The sequence below is a fragment of the Ochotona princeps genome, chromosome 3 (assembly GCF_030435755.1).
Source record: "Ochotona princeps isolate mOchPri1 chromosome 3, mOchPri1.hap1, whole genome shotgun sequence".
Classification (NCBI taxonomy): domain Eukaryota; kingdom Metazoa; phylum Chordata; class Mammalia; order Lagomorpha; family Ochotonidae; genus Ochotona; species Ochotona princeps.
The window spans coordinates 118,424,158-118,442,317 of NC_080834.1; the positions used below are offsets into that span (position 1 = coordinate 118,424,158).

Consider the following 18,160-nt stretch of genomic DNA (forward strand, 5'->3'; position numbering starts at 1 on the left):
CGCGGGTGCAGGGTCCCATGCCTTGGGCCGTCCTTGACTGCTTTCCCAGGCCACAAGCAGGGAGCTGATGGGAAGTGGAGCTGCCAGGATTAGAACCTGTGCCCATATGGGATCCCGGGGCACGTTCAAGGAGAGGACTTTAGCCGCTAGGCCACGCTGTTGGGCCCGAGCTTACAGTTTTATGAAGGGTGTGTTTCCTGGCATTTAAGATGCCTTTGTCCTATATTTGGAAGTTTATGCTTGGAACTCATTGTGTTCTCCATCCAAGCTTCCTGCTATTGTAAATTCCGGTAGGTGGCAGCGCTGGCTCCTGTTCTCAAGGTTCGGTGAATCTTGCCCATGTGGGACACATCTATGTGTGACAGTATATTCAGCTCCTAACACTCATTCCTATCCCAGCCTTGGGCATTTGGGGAGTAAATCAACAGATGACAGCTGGCATTATCCATCTCAGCTTGTTGTTTTGCCTTATAATAATAAACAAGCCAGAGAGTGAATGAAGGGTTCAAAACCAATCAAGATAACTTAAATACATATTTTTCAATATCTGGAGAATTGGGATATTTTGTTAGATATTCAATGTTGTTTTTGCAATGTTTTCTTTTTTGCACAAACAACACAAATGTGGATTAAACTTTTTAAAATATTCCTCCAGGGTTACAGTCTATAATCCTTCGGTGACATTTGCAGACAAACATACAGAACAGGAAACATCATGTGTCATAGTCGCTGATGCAATAGACTCGAGAATCTACCACTTTTAGCCCTCAGGTTCGTTCACTGCCAACAACAGTGTGTTGTGCTGTAATTACCCACCCAGCTCAAGTGCATCTTCAGTGAACACAAGTGAGGATGATGAGTCTATGCAATGATGTTGAGTGTCTTAACGGAAATCAAGGGAGAGCAAGTTGCCAGCATTAACCCGCTGCCAGCAATGCAGGTGTCCTACATCAGAGAGCTGGTTCAAGCCTCAGCTGCTCCTTTTCTGATCCAGTTCCTGGCTAATGGGAATCAGCATTGGGGTGGCAGCAGTAGATGAGCCATATGCTTAGGTCCCTTTTATTCCCATGATTGACTCAGGAGGAATTCCAGGCTGCTACATTTGGTTTGGTCCTTTCTTGGCCACTGAGGCTAATTAGCCAGTAAGCACCATGTTGAATTTCTTCTATTTCTCTGTCTCTCCCTCTTTCTTTCACATCAATATTAATATTTTAGCAATGTGGTCTACATACCTTTGCTGCAAAAGGCCCCTTCATATGGTGAACTGGTGCAGTCACATAGGTAACCACTGTGCTTCTCCACACACCTGCCCCCGTTGTGACAGATGCTGCCATAGCTGCTGCAGTGGCCTGGGCAGCCAGGCCTGACTCCAGATGTGCCCCTGGCTCTCTCCTTCAGGTCCAGTTTCTGCCCATTCATACGTAAGGAGCGGATACATCCTTGGAAGCCTTTCTGTCTCGATGAAGTGCCTCCTAAGGGCAAGAAATAAACAATGATTTTTCAGTGTTTAGGAGCCATCAATTTGAAGTTTAACACCCACACTGATAGTTACCTGATGCTCCATTGCAAAGAATTTTACCACTAAATTTATGCTGAGAGTTAGAAAAATCAAAGTGTCAGGGGACGGAGGGTGGGAGGGGGTGGTGGAAGTCATTCTAATCTGGGTACTGCTACTCTGCCTGTTCTACCCCAGATTCCAGGCTTTGGCCTAGCCCAGTTCTGGATGCTACAGGCATCTGTGGGAATTAAATAGCAAATAGGGGAGTTTCTGTCTAGCTGCCTTTTCTCTTTGTCACTTTGCCTTTCAAGCAAAAATAAATGAATAATCAAATAAAATTACATTTAGAAAGAAAAGATGTCTTTTCCAAATATAGATTAGAATCATGATCCACCATTGGCTAAGGGTATATCTTGAAAATTTCAGAGAGATTCCATCTGCTCTTTGACAACAGTACCAGAAAGGGGTAGAATCAAAGCTTTGTGGATGCTTCAGAAGCACTTGAAATACAGGATCCACCAGTCTGTCCCTATGCCTCTAACTCCAGGAACATTATGTGGGAAGAATCAGCCTACAAAGACATTAAATGAAGTCCCACCAGAGTGTCTATTTGGCACTGGAATACTGAGTAATGCCAAAGAGGCTTAGTTTGAGGCCACCCTTTAAACATATACTCTCTTCCCAATCCTGTAGGTGACATAGTCACTCTTTCAATCTACAGCTCTGTTTCTCATTTAAAAATTGTTATTCATTGTGTGACAAGACACATACTGTAGTTCATCTCATTTGTTAGACTGAAACTTGATTAATTATGATTGCACTACTTCTGATCTAGCTGTCTGTTAATGGCCTGGGAAAGCAGAAGAAGATGGCCCAAGGTCTTGGACCCTAGCATCTCCATGGGCTACCTAAAAGCAGGTCTTGGCTCTCAGCTTTGGAACAGACCAACTTTGGCCATTGTGGCCATAGGGACAGTGAATGATTGAATGGAATATCTTCCTCTTTTTCTCTGTCTCTTTCTTTTACTTTCTGTGTAACTATTTCAAGTAAAATACATTCATTTACAAAAAGAAGGAATTGGGATTATAAATTAAAATGTAAACTAAAGAATTATTGAGACATGCCTTTTGGTGCAGAACTTATGATCCCTTATAGGAGAGGCAGGGATAGATTTCTGGTTCTGCTTTTAATGCTAGCTTACTACTATTATAAGTCACATGGCCCAAGTACTTTGGAACTTGGAATCCATATGGGAGATCCAGACCAAATTTCTGACTCTGGGTTTCAGCCTGGTCCTGTCACAGTCTTGGTAGGCATTCAGCAAATGAACCAGACATAAGCAGAGTTCTCACTTATTCTCTAGCATTTTCAAATCAATCAATCAATCAGTCAATCAATTGATAGGTTTAAGGGAATTTCTGGCCCCTGGCAAGAAAATAGTTTAAAGTATGAATGGTGAGAAGACCTAGGGTGGAGGATTGACTGCCTTTTCCAAACCACATCAGGTCACTAGTTGGGCCCTTTACCACTGTGTCTAAAGGTGAAGGCAAGATATTGTTAGGAGATAAATTGAAGTCTCTTATTTGGAGCATTGATCAAACTTCGGTTTCAGTGTCTTCATTTCTGATAAGTAAACCTCAGGAATGTCAAGAGGTCAAATCTAAAGTATATTCCCCTGTGTGTCTCAATTTTGATAAGGAGATTTTACCAACAAGGTGAGTCAGTTGGTATAGAAGCAGATCACATAGGAATGCATTTACTTTCTTCAAGTTGTGGTCAATCAACAAAGCAGGATTTATGCAGACAAATGTTTGGTTTTATCTTTCATTTCTCCTATTTTTGATTCACTCCCCATGGTGGATCAGAATGAATCTTCTTCTTTCTCATTAGTGTCAGTTTGATTTTTTTTTAATTTATAAATTTATTTTATTTCTAAAAATAATGATTACCTGGTTAGTCAGGGTAGGAAGGATCAAGGTTTAGGGAAAATTGGGTAAATTCATTGCTTCCAAATTTGCTGTTTCTTCTTGTTGCTCCTCAGGTAAGGGAAGAAACAAAGGAGAATACCACTCAAAACTTTCCTTACATTCAGTACCCAGGATGAGGAGCCACCACCTCATATCAACCCAGAGTCTCGATGTGTACATATTTTGAGGGTTCTGTCCAAGTGGTTTCGATAGTTCTGAAATGCTGCAGATTTCACTGATCCAAGGGTGATGTCAGCCTCCAATGTCCATTGGCTCCGTTCACTGAAATTATTTGCTGTCATCGTTTGTTTGAGGTTGTTCAGTTAGATCTGTTCTTCTGCTACAGCACCAAATGTGCTGCCTTAATTTCATTTTACAATAGGACCTGTGTTCACTGCTCCACTTTTTTCATTAAGTAGGACATGTTCTTGAAGGCAAGTCCAAACAGCTGGGCCAGGTGTCCAAAGCATTGTTGGATGCCCCACCCCTGGGATTCACGAACCCAACACCCACCTGTTATGTGGGCCCTGGGACCCGGAACAGGAGACCCAAGCCCAGATTCCCGAGCTTGGGGTTCATGGAACCAGCATCCACCTATTAGGTGGGCCCTGGGTCTGGGCCAAGTGACACACACCCCATCAATTTCCCTGTCCCTGGGACTCAGGAATCAATTCCCTACTACACCTGTTGGCTCTATGACCTGAGCCAATCTACCCAAACCCTGTCAGATCCTCTGTCGCTGGGATTCACGTACCCGGCACCTTCTTGGCCAAGGCTGATATGACTCACCTTGCCTGAACTTTTGCAGTCTTATTGTGCCACCTGTTCTAGTCTAGTCTGTCCCCTATTTCAGCTACTGTTCATGGGTGCTATAGCCTATCCTAGCCCAGCCTGATTGCTGTTTTGGTTCTAATGTGAACTGGCTAGTGTTGTGGCCCGATCTCACTCCTACTTCCCCATGCCCAGGTTTTCAGATCTGCCAGTGGGTGTTATGTGCTGACCCAGACTGGTACGTCCCCAGACCTGACTCACATATATGCAAGCAGGTACTGTAACCTGGCATGATCCAGGTTGTTGTTTGCCTTGCTTCTTGCACTCTCCTGCAGGGTCTGGGTCCCAATTAAGGAGTTTCCCAAGCTCCTCCATTAAGTCTCCTCCCACTGGCAATTTTTGCACACACAAGTGAGCCATTGGCCCAGTTTGACTTTGTCTACCTCCTATCTGTTGGGAGCACTGCATGAGTGCCCTGCCCTAAGATGGCGCCTGGCTCAAGGCCAGGAGGCAGCAGGAAGACAGAAGCATGCAGGTGAAGCAAATCTGCCTCCTCTCCACGGCCTGGACTGGAGGTCGCAGGTGAGGCAAATTTGCCTCCTCTCCAGGGCCTGACCAATCAGGTAGCACCCAGTGGATCCACGGGAAAAAAAAGGATATTTTAAGCATCCCGCTTTTGGCAAGGGAGAGAGAGCTCTCTTTTTCCTTTTCATGCAGTTACCCTTTTTCGTTGGCCTTCATTCGTTTGATTGTGTGTGTGTTCGTGCGGTGTGTGTGATAAGCGGTGGGGGTTCCAGCTAAGGAAGAAGTCGAGTCGACTGGCTGGGAAACCGACTTGTTGGAAGAATAAAGTGCCTCTTCAAACAAAGCCTGGAGTGTCAGGTGATTTCTTCCGTGGGGCGGGAGACCCGGATACTATCCTATCAAAAACAGTGGCCTTGCTTAGCTGGCCACGCCCATTCTGGTTCCTGTTGTATTCCAGTGTTACCTGGTCTGCTCCCAGACACAACTTTCTTGTAGTTCAATGGAAGTCAAGACCTAGTCTGGCCAGTTCTACACCCAAAATGGCTCTCACGAGTACCAGTGGGGGCAGGAGTCAAGCCCAAAGTGTCGCTCCACCACTCCAGTGCACACCTGCACCGATGCAGTCTGTAGCCATGTACAATCACGCCTGCTGCCTCAGTCCTACTCGTTCTCACCAGTGACAACACCAATCCATCTGGGATGCGCCTTTGGCTCCCCAACAGGGTCTGACACAATCCTCAGTGCTAGGAGGAGCCAGCGGAGCTTGCAGTTCAACAGGGGTGAGTCCGCCCTGCATTGACCCTATAGATTCTGCTAACAGACCAATTTCTCTCACTTTTGTCCTCCCCCCAAACCACTTTGGTATGGGTCTCCTACATACATAAAAAGCTTCTGCACAGCAAAGGAAGCAATTAACAAAGTGAGGAAGCAACCGACAGAATGGGAGACAATTTTTGCATACTACACAATGAATAGGGGACTAATATCCTGGATTTCCACAGAGTTTCAGAAACCCTGGGACAGTAAAACAAAACAAAACAAAACCCTGTAAAAAATGGGCAAAGGAAATGAACAGACATTTTTTTCAAAAGAACAGTTTCGAATGCCTAACAGACATATACAACAATGCTCAGACTCCCTAGCTATCAGGGAGATACAAATGAAAACCACATTGAGGTACCACCTAACTCCAGTGATTCTGGCCTACACTCACAACTTTGCTAACAACACCTGCAGGTGTGGATGTGGGGAGAGAGCTATCCTCCTTCATCGCTGGTGGGAGTGTAGGCTAGAACAACCACTGTGGAAATCAGTATGGAGACTGACTGGAGAGTTGCAAATAAATCTGCCATATGACCCAGCTATCCTGCTCCTAGGAACATACTCCCCCCAAAATGCAATCTGCATATGAGAAGGGGACCTGTATTCCTATATTTGCAGCAGCACAATCTACACTAGGAAAGACATGAAAACAATCCAGATGTGTGTCCAAAGAAGAGTGGTTAAAGAAACTGTGGTACATCTGCTGCATGGAATATTACTCAGCATGAACTTACACCGTTTGTAACTAGATGCTCCCAACTAGAGACCATTATGCTCAGTTAGCCAATCCCAAAAGAACAAATGTCATATATTGTCTCTAATATAAGGGCACCATCATGCAAAGTATTTCATTTACCCATTCCAAATTGGGTTATTTGGGGGGGGGAGGGCTGTATCCCTTGTGTTTTGAGGTTTTTGATTTCAGTTTCATTTCTTCCAAATAATTTCTTTTCTCTTGTCAAATTCATTGCTGGCTCATGGATTACACGATAGCATAATTTTACACAAGACGTTTATATTTTTGTTTGTTTATTTGTTTGCTTGCTTGTTTGTTTTGTTACCCATGCATTAGTTTCTCTGTGGCATGTTTTTTCATGGTGCTGTAATTTTGTTGTTGTTGTGGCTATTGTTCTAATGCATACCAATTTTTGACCTTGTTTCATGGCTTTTCATTTATGGGAATATATAGTGATGGAGAGACTACCAAATCCTGATGTGGGGGTACAATGCAATATGCATTCCTGCTTCCAAATCAAAGATGGATTCCCAATGGAACTTTTGGCAATGTGTAGACAATGGGATGCTGGACTGTCTGACATTGTCTGTACCAGCAATGTCAGGGCACACTTAAATAAGAGACTGATGGAATTATGAATGCTGATGAAGGACTATACAGTTGTAGGAACATGGTGAAAATCTGTCGGGGATGGGAGTTTGGGGGACAATTCCAGTCTACATGAAATTGTACCATAAAATTCAAAAACTCAAAATAAAAATGTAATAGAAAAAAAAAGATGTTTCCTACCTACAAGCAACTGGCCATTGAGTTGTAGCCGGAAATGGCTGTCCTCTACAGTCGTTCTGGTGCTCCTGGGGAGCTTGTCAACCTGCAGCGTGGTCTCCTTGAGGTTCCTCTCAGCCCTGACATAGTGCCACTGGTTGTCATTCAGAACGGAAGGAGACTGGACAATGAGCTCAGTGGGGCCATTCCCAACATCAATGGCAAAAGTGACCTCAGAAGGAGCTGAAATCAAGAAGGAAATGGAAATAAATGAAGAGAATGAGTCACTGATCTATTAAGGGCACAGACATATCAGACTAAATGGGACAAACTGTTGCAAGTCCATATCATGGGAGAGCACATTTCTTGCAAAATCTTTGCTGTGTTTGTATGTGTCCAGTTGATTCTTACTGTTCAAATTTTGGAAACAGAATGGGAACATGAGATATAAGTGTTGAGGCTTTAGTTTTTGGAGTCTATTCTTCTGTCTACAGTATTTTCCTGGATTTCTATAATCCTGGGCCCAGCTAGACAACTGCATTCCTACAACAAATAGACTCATGCCCTGGAGGTGCATGGATCTCCTCTCTGATATGTTGTAAATACACATGTTGTAAGTTTTCACCCTATTCACATGAGTGAAAGGAGTTAAACAAGACACCCAGATGTATAATTTTCTTACCCATGATGATATATAGATAAATGCCAATACATAAGTTCAGATCCAGTTATTGCCATCAATCTGGACTGCTATCAGAACTGACTCCACATTTCTGTAGTCAGTTGCATATCACAGAAGCCAGCCAGACGGCAGTCATAGTACTAATGCTGAAATGACAATGATGGTTGGTACTGGTGGTGATCATCAGGGTGGTGGCTGGGTGACGGAGGTTATGGTGGTGCTGTAGTTTGGTAGTGACAGTGAGAATGGTGGTGATGATGATGGGAGTCTCTGGTATGGGGATGATGATATAACTGACTATGATGGTGTTGCTCATGAAGGTGGTCATGATGTAGTCTTGGTAGTGATGACAGTGACAATAGCAGAGGTGATGAGGAGGTAGATGTTATATGGGATGGTGATAGAGTTGACTATGATGATGGTGCTCATGGGGGTGGTGGAAGGTGGTGATGGTCATGGTCATGATGCAGTCACAATAGTGATGACAGTGAGAATGGTAGAGGTGACGAGGAGGTAGCTCTTATATGGGAAAGTTGATATAGATAAGAGAAGCAGTCCGATAAGTTCAATGAGTTTTATACCAGACACAACACCAAGCAATGACAGTGGATTCTGTTATTTTAATCAACGAAATGACCCCAAGTGAAAAGTATTATTTTTGCTTTATGAGGCAAAAATGTTCTGGAAAAAAAAAGTTTGTTCAAAATTTCCGAGACACTAAGCGAAATCTAACTTCAATGGCACAGTTCTTCACCATTCTCTCCTTTCTTTTTTTTTTCATAAAGCAATTATTTAAAAATTGCTGGAGAGGTATCCTTTATTGAATTAAACAACACAGTACCATTTTAAAATCTGAAATTGATACACATTTCACTTTGAAGTCACAACAACAGATTTACATACAATCATCAACTGCAGAAAAAAAACAGGGAAGTGACTTTGTACCAAAGATGTTTTCCTTGTTCAAAAGCAAAGGAGATAATTTGGAAGTTAAACTAAGTTAACTAAAGTTAACTTCTAAAATTAACTTCTAAAATTATCTACCATTCTCTTCTTTCTTCCATACACATTAACTTATTGATTTAATCACAAAAAAATTTTCTAAAGCTTAAAGGAATAGTGAATTAATTATAAATGAAGGCTAGCATGTCAGTCACCTGTGGGTAACTACGGCTTCTGCATGTCTGACTGTCTTTTCCTGTTCAGTACCTCACCGTTGTCGCTTCTTTCCTATCCCATGGAGAGATAGCAGGAATATACCTAGAAAATGGGCATCTGGTTTAATGAATCATTAACTCCACAACCTAAATGATTAGAGACATCCAAGCCCAAATGTCTCCATGGGGTACTACATTCCCAGCCCTTGCATCCTAAGAGAAAGTCAGATTTAGGACAGAATGCCTGCATATGCAAAGTGTCTAACTCAGGAGCTGGGATCACGTCCCATGCTACTAAGTCCTTGCATGAAAAAGACGTCATGAGATCAGAGTAGAAATGAACCTGAGTTCTAAATCTTCTGGAACTTAAGGCAAAAAATAAAACCTCATTATGTTCTTATCCATAAGATGGGAATAAAAGCAATTCTCCATTATTAGGTAGTTTATACATGAATTCTGAAAAAGTTCTTAGAACTCTGCCTGACAGATAGTGTGTGCTCAGTAAGTAGTAGTTAGTACTATCTCCAGATAACACAGTCTGCCAGCCCAGGTACGTTGGTCTTGGGTTACAAATCCATGCATTAAAGGAAATGAGTTGGTGACAAATAAAGACCTACAGTAAAAGCGGCCTTTTGTGCTGTGCCCTTATTCTAACGCAGACCACCAATAAAAACTTGCAGCCCTGTGCGGTATGACTGACTCCACATTGATTTCTCTCTTCAGAACTCAGGGAAAGACTTCTGAGACTCTGGTGGAGGAGCACTGAAAGTTTGGGTAAATGTCTTCCAGCAAAACTGCTCCTGTGGTTTTACGGTCCACCCATGACGGATACCCTGATGGATGACCACATGGTCACTAGCTGTCCCCCACCGGACTATTATGCAACCTTTGTGCAAACAACCTCCCTCATTATACACTCAGCACCTATCACTGTCCTTCCACAGTACTGTCCTTCCACAAGCTTTTGTTCACTGAAGCATTGCCATGCTTAACATAGGAATGTGCCAGTGCAGTTTGCTTCAGATATTTTTAGATAGATACCAAGGTATTAGCTTAGTTCAAATGCTATTTTATTATCTAACTTTACTCAAGTCTGTCTTGAAAACTTTAATATCTACCATGTTTACCTTCCTCTTAGAACTGAAAGGGAATCAGTGAAGCATAATAGTTTAAAGGTACTTCAAAATTCTCATAGAAAGTAGAATTAAGAAATGCTTATTTTAATGTAAACGTATTTCTAATTCCACAATATTTTTCATAGTATACATTTTCAGTGAGGCTTGGGAGATATCTTACAAACACTTCCTGTGTATTGAGTGCTTACCACAAACCAGGCAGTTGCATGAATGAACACAAGCATTTTCTATGAATTAGATGACTAACAATACCTCACTACAGGTTTATGAGACTCATGCTATTTTACACACAAGAGTATCAGCCAACATTACCTTAATCCCAAAACCAGACAGAGAACTAACAAAGAAGGAAAACTACAGACCTATCTTTTTGATGAACATTGATGTTAAGATTCTCAACAAAATCCTAGCCAACAGAATTCAAAAACACATCAGACAGATCATTCATCCAGATCTAGTAGGATTCATCCCTGGAATGCAGGGATGGTTCAACATCCGGAAATCCATAAATGTGATACACCACATCCAAAAACTGAAAAACAAGAACCACATGATAGTATCAATAGATGCAGAAAAAGCTTTCGACAAAATCCAGCACAACTTCCTACTAAAAACCCTAACCAAGGTAGGCATAGATGGAAAAATCCACAACATAATTAAAGCCATATATGAAAAACCCAACGCCAGCATCATACTGAATGGAGAAAAACTGGAACCCTTCCCACTGAGATCTGGAACAAGACAGGGATGTCCACTTTCTCCACTACTATTCAACATAGTCCTAGAGGTACTTGCTGAGGCCATAAGACAAGAAAAAGAAATCAGAGGAATCCAAATGGGAAATGAAGAAGTCAAGCTCTCATTATACGCAGATGATATGATTCTTTATGTAGAAGAGCCAAGAGACTCAATACAGAGACTGCTAGAACTTGTACGAGAGTTTGGTAGAGTGGCAGGGTACAAAATTAATGAACAAAAATCAACAGCCATAGTGTATGCGAACAGCCCCAAGATGGAAAAAGATTTAACCAGCAAGATACCATTCAAAATAACAGAGAAAAGCATGAAATATCTGGGAATCAATCTAACCAAAAATGTAGGAGACCTATTTGAAGAAAACTACAAACTACTTAAAAAAGAAATTGAACAAGACCTCAAAAGATGGAGTAACATCCCATGCTCCTGGATAGGTAAAATCAATATCATTAAAATGTCTATACTGCCAAAAGCAATATATACATTCAACGCAATTCCAATCAAATTGCCAAAAACATTCTTCACAGATCTGGAAACAATGATCCAAAGGTTCATCTGGAAACACAAAAAACCACGGATAGCTAGAACCATCCTGAAGAACAGGAAGTTAGCAGGGGGAATCACAGTTCCGGACCTCTGGACATACTATAGGGCAGTGGTTATCAAAACAGCCTGGCACTGGCACAAAGATAGAGAGGAAGATCAATGGAGCAGAATAGAAACACCAGAAGGGAACCCACACAGGTACAGCCAAATAATCTTTGACAAAAAGACAAACGACAATCCAGGCAAATAGGAAGGTCTGTTCAATAAATGCTGTTGGAACAGTTGGTTGATAGCCTGCAGAAACAAAAACATAGATCCACATCTCTCACCATACACCAAGATCAAGTCTAAATGGATAAAAGATCTAAACCTACATCCAGAAACCTTCAAACTTTTGGAAGAAAATGTTGAAAACACACTGGAACACTTAGGGGTAGGCCCTCACTTCCTAAAAAAGACTCCAAAAGCAGTAGAAAGAGAGACCAAAATAAACAACTGGGACCTCATCAAACTAAGAAGCTTCTGTACAGCTAGAGAAACAATCAACAAAGTAAAAAGGCAACCCACAGAATGGGAGAAGATCTTCGCACACGACATAGGTGATAGAGGGCTAATCTCCAGAATATACAAAGAGCTACAAAACAACCAAAATGTCAAAACAAACAAGCCACTCAAGAAATGGACACGGGAAATGGGCAAACACTTCACAAAGGAACAAACCCAAATGGCAAATAAACATATGAAAAAATGCTCAAGCTCCCTGGCAATAAGGGAAATCCAAATTAAAACATCAATGAGGTACCACCTAACGCCAGTAAGATTGGCCCACATGAATAAAAGCACCAACAACACTTGTTGGCGAGGTTGCGGGGAAAAGAGAATCCTACTCCACTGCTGGTGGGGCTGCAGGCTGGTACAGCCTCTATGGAAATCAGTATGGAGAATATTCAAACAACTCAAAATCAACATACCGTATGATCCAGCAATAGCACTCCTAGGAATATATCCAGAACAATTGTTTTATGAGAAATCAACATGCACTCCTATGTTCATAGCAGCACAAACAGTAATTGCAAAAACATGGAAGCAGCCAAAATGCCCATCAACAGAGGATTGGATAAGAAAGCTATGGTTCATCTACTCCATGGAATACTACTCAGCTATTAAAAAAAACAAAATGCAGTTCTTTGTGGCCAAATGGGCCAAACTGGAAACCATAATGCTAAGGGAAATGAGCCAATCCCAAAAGGTTAAATACCACATGTTTGCCTTAATTTAAGATGATATGATGTTATATATAACATGTTATGTTATGAATGTTATATGTTGTGTATAAACTAAAATTGAAATGTAAGTGAGGTGGTCACAGAAGGTGGCTAGGAACTCGCATTTACTTTTAACATATTGGTTACTCATTACTATGTCAATTAATTCCATAATGATGTAAAGTTTTGCTGATGGTATGTTGGAGCTTTCAATTGACTGGGATGATACTCTGCTGGCTCTGTCTTCAGACCAGAGAGGGTATACCTAAGAAGCCGTTGAACTTGACTGGACAATAAGATGCTGGACTCTATGTTTGGTATATGCTTGCAATGGGGGAATCTCAACTGAACTTGAGCTGTGGTTATGCAACAAGGTGGAGGAATACACCATGGTGGGAGGGTTTGGGGAGGGGTGGGGAGAACCCAAGTACCTATGAAACTGTGTCACATAATACAATGTAATTAATGAATTAAAAATAATAAATAATTAAAAAAAAAAAGAGTATCAGGCAGAAGCATCTAAATAAATTCCAGTGAGAAAGGCTCACAGTCAGGATTTATACCCAAGTGCTGTGTCTGCAAAGCTTCTTTGTAATTGTTTTGCAATGAAGAATCCTTTCTTATTTCATATTTACTTATTTTTATGAGCTACAGAATGAAAGCAGGGGAGAAAGAGAACTCCCATTCACAAATTCCCTGTCCAAACACCCACATCAACTGCATTGTGCCAGGCAGGTCTCCCATGTGAGTGGCAGGGACACATCACTCAAGTCAGTATGTGCTCCCTCCAGGCTGTGGATGAACAAGATACACGAGTCAGGAGCAGAGCCCAAGACTCAAATCGAAGCAGCCTGTTAGAGGTTGAGAATACCTGAACCAGTGTCTTTAACAGCCACGAGACCAGCCACCCATCCCAGACTCACTATGTAAGCAGCGTCTCCTGGGCCAAATTGTTGAAACAGATGCAGATTTCCTAGGAAGAGATTATATAATGCAGATGCCTAGGAACAATCGAATTGAAAAGCTTAGCAAGTGTTGTACTCTACATGAGCTGGTAACTTTGTGGTGGGACATGTGAAGCAAACAGAATCTATTCCCCACTCACCCCACCAGCTGGAGAGGTGGATATGGCCTAGAGGTCCTGACAGGGACACAGCAGTCTCTAGGTAGGGAACGGGTTAATCATGAGTGAACGGTCTGATCTCTACTTCCCTGAAGTGTTTAATGAATACCTTGTCTGCAGCTCCTGTTTTGTGGATGAAAATTACTCTAAGAGGTCAACTCGGTTTTCCGTGTTCCATGTTTTGCTTTTCTTAAAACTTTTGATGGATGGAGTTTATTTGATTACAGCCAAGCTCTTCTCTGGACTCTAGAGATTCAGATATGAGTGAAAGAAGATGAGCTCTAGTCTTGATTTTGAGAAGACAGACCAAAGAAGGGAATGCTAAATTTTGTACTACTAATAAAATATCTACCAGGTGCTCCTAGGAGAGGTGAAGCCGTCCTGTATTGAAACCTCCTGGAAAACTTGCCTCATGACCTGGGGCAGAATGCAGCATGGTGCCTACTGGGGAAGCCTCTCCATGCCCGCTCAGCCCTCTTCCCAGTAAGGGGTCTGGAATTCCTCATGCCCTGGCCCAAAATGCGTCATGAAGTTAACGGGGAAGTCCCTCCATGCCTGCTCAGCCCTCCTCCCAGTACCAGGTCTGAACTTCCTGAAATGCACACCAACCTCCATTTCTGTGCCTTCAACCTCTACGCAAGGATGTGGAGAAACCTCAGGGTGCATGTATGAACTCCAGAACGTCAAGATCTCTGGCAAGAATTTGGCTCAGCCTTTAAGATGTCACATAGATTACCCATATGGCACCGGGTGATGCCTTGGTTTTAGTCCCACTGCTTCTGACTCCAGATTCCTGCTACTGCACACCTTGGGATGCAGAAATGAAAGCTCAAGTGCTTGGGCCCCTGCTATTCATACAGAACATTCAGATTCAGTTCTCATCTCCTGCTTTTGGCCTGGACTAGCTCTGACACTGTGGTCATTTGTACAGGGAATCAGCAAAATGCAAACCTCATTCTGCATCTGTTTTGTTCCTTCATTTATCTCTTTGCTTTTCAAATAATTTGAAATAAATTATTAATCTTTTATAAAAAAGGTGTTGTGAAGTCTTCATGTACCAAGTTACTCTTTCTGGCCTGCTATGTATTCATATGGACTAAATAAAGATCATTAACCTTTTGATCACATGGATTCTTTGAGGATCACATGGTATTTATGTTTTGCATCTCAAAAAAAAAAATCCTGAACAAAAAGGACAAAGAGTTGTTTGAAAACAAAATGAGGAACTGATTGCCAATTCAGTGTCTAATCAGAGTAATCATTCAATAGCCTGGTAAACAATAATTAGCATTTTTTTACTATTTCTCAGATTATGATTGCAATGTCTTCAAATTTGTAACACATTGAGTGATATCCTTAGATTGATACTTTTGAACTTCAAAAATTAAATCTCTCTTTCCATGTATTTATAATATATGTACACATTTATACATGCTTATGCACATGTGTGTGTATATATGCATACATCTATATTTAGTTAGGGACCACACAGATAATTGGAATAACAAATGGAAAGATTAAGTCTTTCGTTTTAAAGATTTATTTATTTTTATTAGAAAGGCGGATATACAGAGAGGAGGAGAGATAGAGAGGAAGATCTTCCGTCTGATTGTTCACTCCCCAAGTGATCGCAATGGCCAGAGCTGAGTCAATCCGAAGCCAGGAGCCAGGAGCTCTTCTGGGTCTCTCACACAGGAGTAGGGTCCCAAATCTTTGGGCCATCCTCGACTGCTTTCCCAGGCCACAAGCAGGGAGCTGGATGGGAAGCGGGGCCCCCGGGATTAGAACCGGCGTCTATATGGGATCCCGGTGCATTCAAGGCGAGGACTCTAACCACTACGCTATTGCTCCAGGCCCAAGATTAAGTCTTTTTTTTTTTTAATTGTACACCTATGTTTATTAACAGGATTATCTTATGATAGCTAAAAACTGGAAACAACATAATGTCCATCAGTGGATGAGTAGATGGACAAAACATGGTATATTCGTAAGAGTACTTCAAGAAGTTAGTGGAAATGCATATTGTGAGAAAAAAACACACATGGATTTAAAAGCTTTTCTGCATCAAAATACACTATTGTCTAATTCAAAAAAAAAAAAAAAAAAGCCACCCTGGTTATAGACATAGGTGCACTTGAAGGACAAAGAGGAATTTGGAGGTCGAAGGTGTGCTGCAGGCTTCATCTGAGGTTCCAGAGGCTGTGAAAGCACAGTCACAACCCTGTTCCGTTTCCTTCATTTCCCACATACTCATTGGCTTCTGTATGAGTACACTTGCATGTCGGCTGCCAACTGATCTACACAGCACACAGGAAATTTCATAATACCTTCAGACCAGCATCCAGCAGGACTGAGAACTCCAGCTAGTAAAGATTATACTTCTCCACAAAATTCAGGCACTTTTCTTTTTCCTTTTTTTTTTAAATACTGTATTATTGCTTCATTAATTATTTCAGAAGCAGACAGATAAATAGATGCCCAATGGTTAGGACTACCATGCTAAACTGAAGCTGGAAGCAGAAAAGTTAAATTCCCATCCCCAGAAAGATGCCAGGACTCAAGTAGTTGAGCTGTCTCTTAAGGTCTGCACTTGGAAGAAGCTGTAATCAACAGCCAGAGTCAAGCATTTAATCAGAACACTCTGGTGTGGGATGCAGCTGATATCTGATAGGGGTCACTTTTTCTTAAAGAGTTTTTTGAAAGAAGGCATCTTGAAACTTCAATTATACACATCTAAAATTTGTCCATGTGAGAAATTTTCTTTTCCAGTTAGTTTAGTATATGGTTGAGTCCAGTCTAGTGCCTGAGCATATAGGGGTTTATTTGAGCTCTAAGTTGCTTTCCTGATGTATGTTAGCAATCTTCCTCTTTATATCATGCCATTCCTTACAAGTTTAAAAGATCAGAGGCAGAAAATGTATCAGCTGAAACACCATTTTCATAAATCTCACTAACTAAAAGCAAACTCTTATTATTACCACATCTTTACTAATTACCCTCATTGCTGTGATCCTTTGATCCCAGTTTTTCTTTTTTTTAATTCATTTTATTATTCTTCTTATTATTTTATAGTACAGTTTCATATTCCCTTATCCCATCCCCAGTTCCCTCCCCCCCAGTTCCTCTATATCATTACTAACATATAGTTCTTCATACTCAGTCATATGTCCATCATTGCGGGCCTGGACAATGGCAGAGTCTAGAATCCTATTGTCAAGAAATAGTAAACAGTTTCATTGTAAGTCCATCTTTGTCTGGAAGCAGAAATGCATACCACACTACATCCTCACATCTGAATGTTAGTCTCCATTTCACAGCTACTGTACATCCCCTTAAATGGAAAGTCATGATAAAAAATCAACAATGGAAAGAAAAGAGGAAATTTACAATGCCATGAAGTTAAATGACATGTTACTAGATATGATAGTCTCCATTATACAACTAGTGTTCATCCCCTTAAATGAAAAGTCATGATACAAAATCAACAAATAGAAATTTACAATGCCTGAAGTTAAATGACATGTTACTAGACATAACCGTCTCCATTACACAGCTACTATACATCCCCTTAAATGAAGAGCCACAAAACAAAATCAACAACAGGAAGAAAAAAAGAAATTAACAACACCAAGAAGTTAAATAACATGCTATTAAATGACTAATGTATAGCTGAAGAAATTAAAATCAAGAACCTTCTTGAAGAAAATGATGCTACCATATGATATACGAGTCATTGAATGATTTACTCAGAAGGAAGTGTTTTGAAGAGATGAAACTAACAGAGAATAACAAAACCCATGTGATAGAGTTTCCGCTAATCTTTGTTGAAGTGTGTCTCCTCCAGACAATATGCAGATGGGTTTTGTTTTATAATCCAGTGTACTACTCTGTGATGTTTGATTAAGCTTAAGCCATTTACATTCAGAGTTTAATATAAATGGGTGTGACGTTGGTCCTGTCATTTTAGGAATGGGTTGTTCATTGGTTTAGTCTTCTGCTGTCATTTTACTGGGATGTTCTTCCCGTTTGCCTTTGGTTTTGGTAGGTGCTATTCCTCTTCTCTGCCAAGAGAACATCTTGAAGTATCATTTGTAGGGCAGGTTTGAAAGAGGCAAATTCTTTTAGCTTTTCTTTACTGTGGAAGAATTTTATTTCATTTTCAAAGACGAAAGAAAGCTTTGCTGGATATGTTATCCCAGGCCGAATTTTTTTTTTTCTTTTAGAATCTTTAATATGTCACTCCATTCTCTTCTTGCCTGTAGAGTTTCCTGTGAGAGATCTCCTGTGAGCTTAATTGGCATTCCTTTATATGTCAATTGATTGTTTTTCATGTGCGCATTTAAGGATCTTTTCCTTATGTTCAATTGAAGAGAGCTTGATGATCATATGTCGTGGTGGTGAAGATCGCTTT

The 18,160-nt window shown here is 41.1% G+C and overlaps 1 protein-coding gene across 1 annotated transcript in view; it reads right to left on the bottom strand.

Annotated features, from left to right (window-relative positions):
- LOC131479845 (contactin-associated protein-like 5) overlaps positions 1-18,160 on the bottom strand; it is a 523,312-nt gene that overhangs the window by 65,938 nt on the left and 439,214 nt on the right. The window contains exons 17-18 of the mRNA XM_058661312.1: positions 7,109-7,327; positions 1,233-1,472 (exon numbers count right to left, since the gene is read on the bottom strand). Of these exons, the coding sequence (XP_058517295.1) occupies positions 1,233-1,472; positions 7,109-7,327 (459 nt within the window). The remainder of the gene's footprint in view (positions 1-1,232; positions 1,473-7,108; positions 7,328-18,160) is intronic.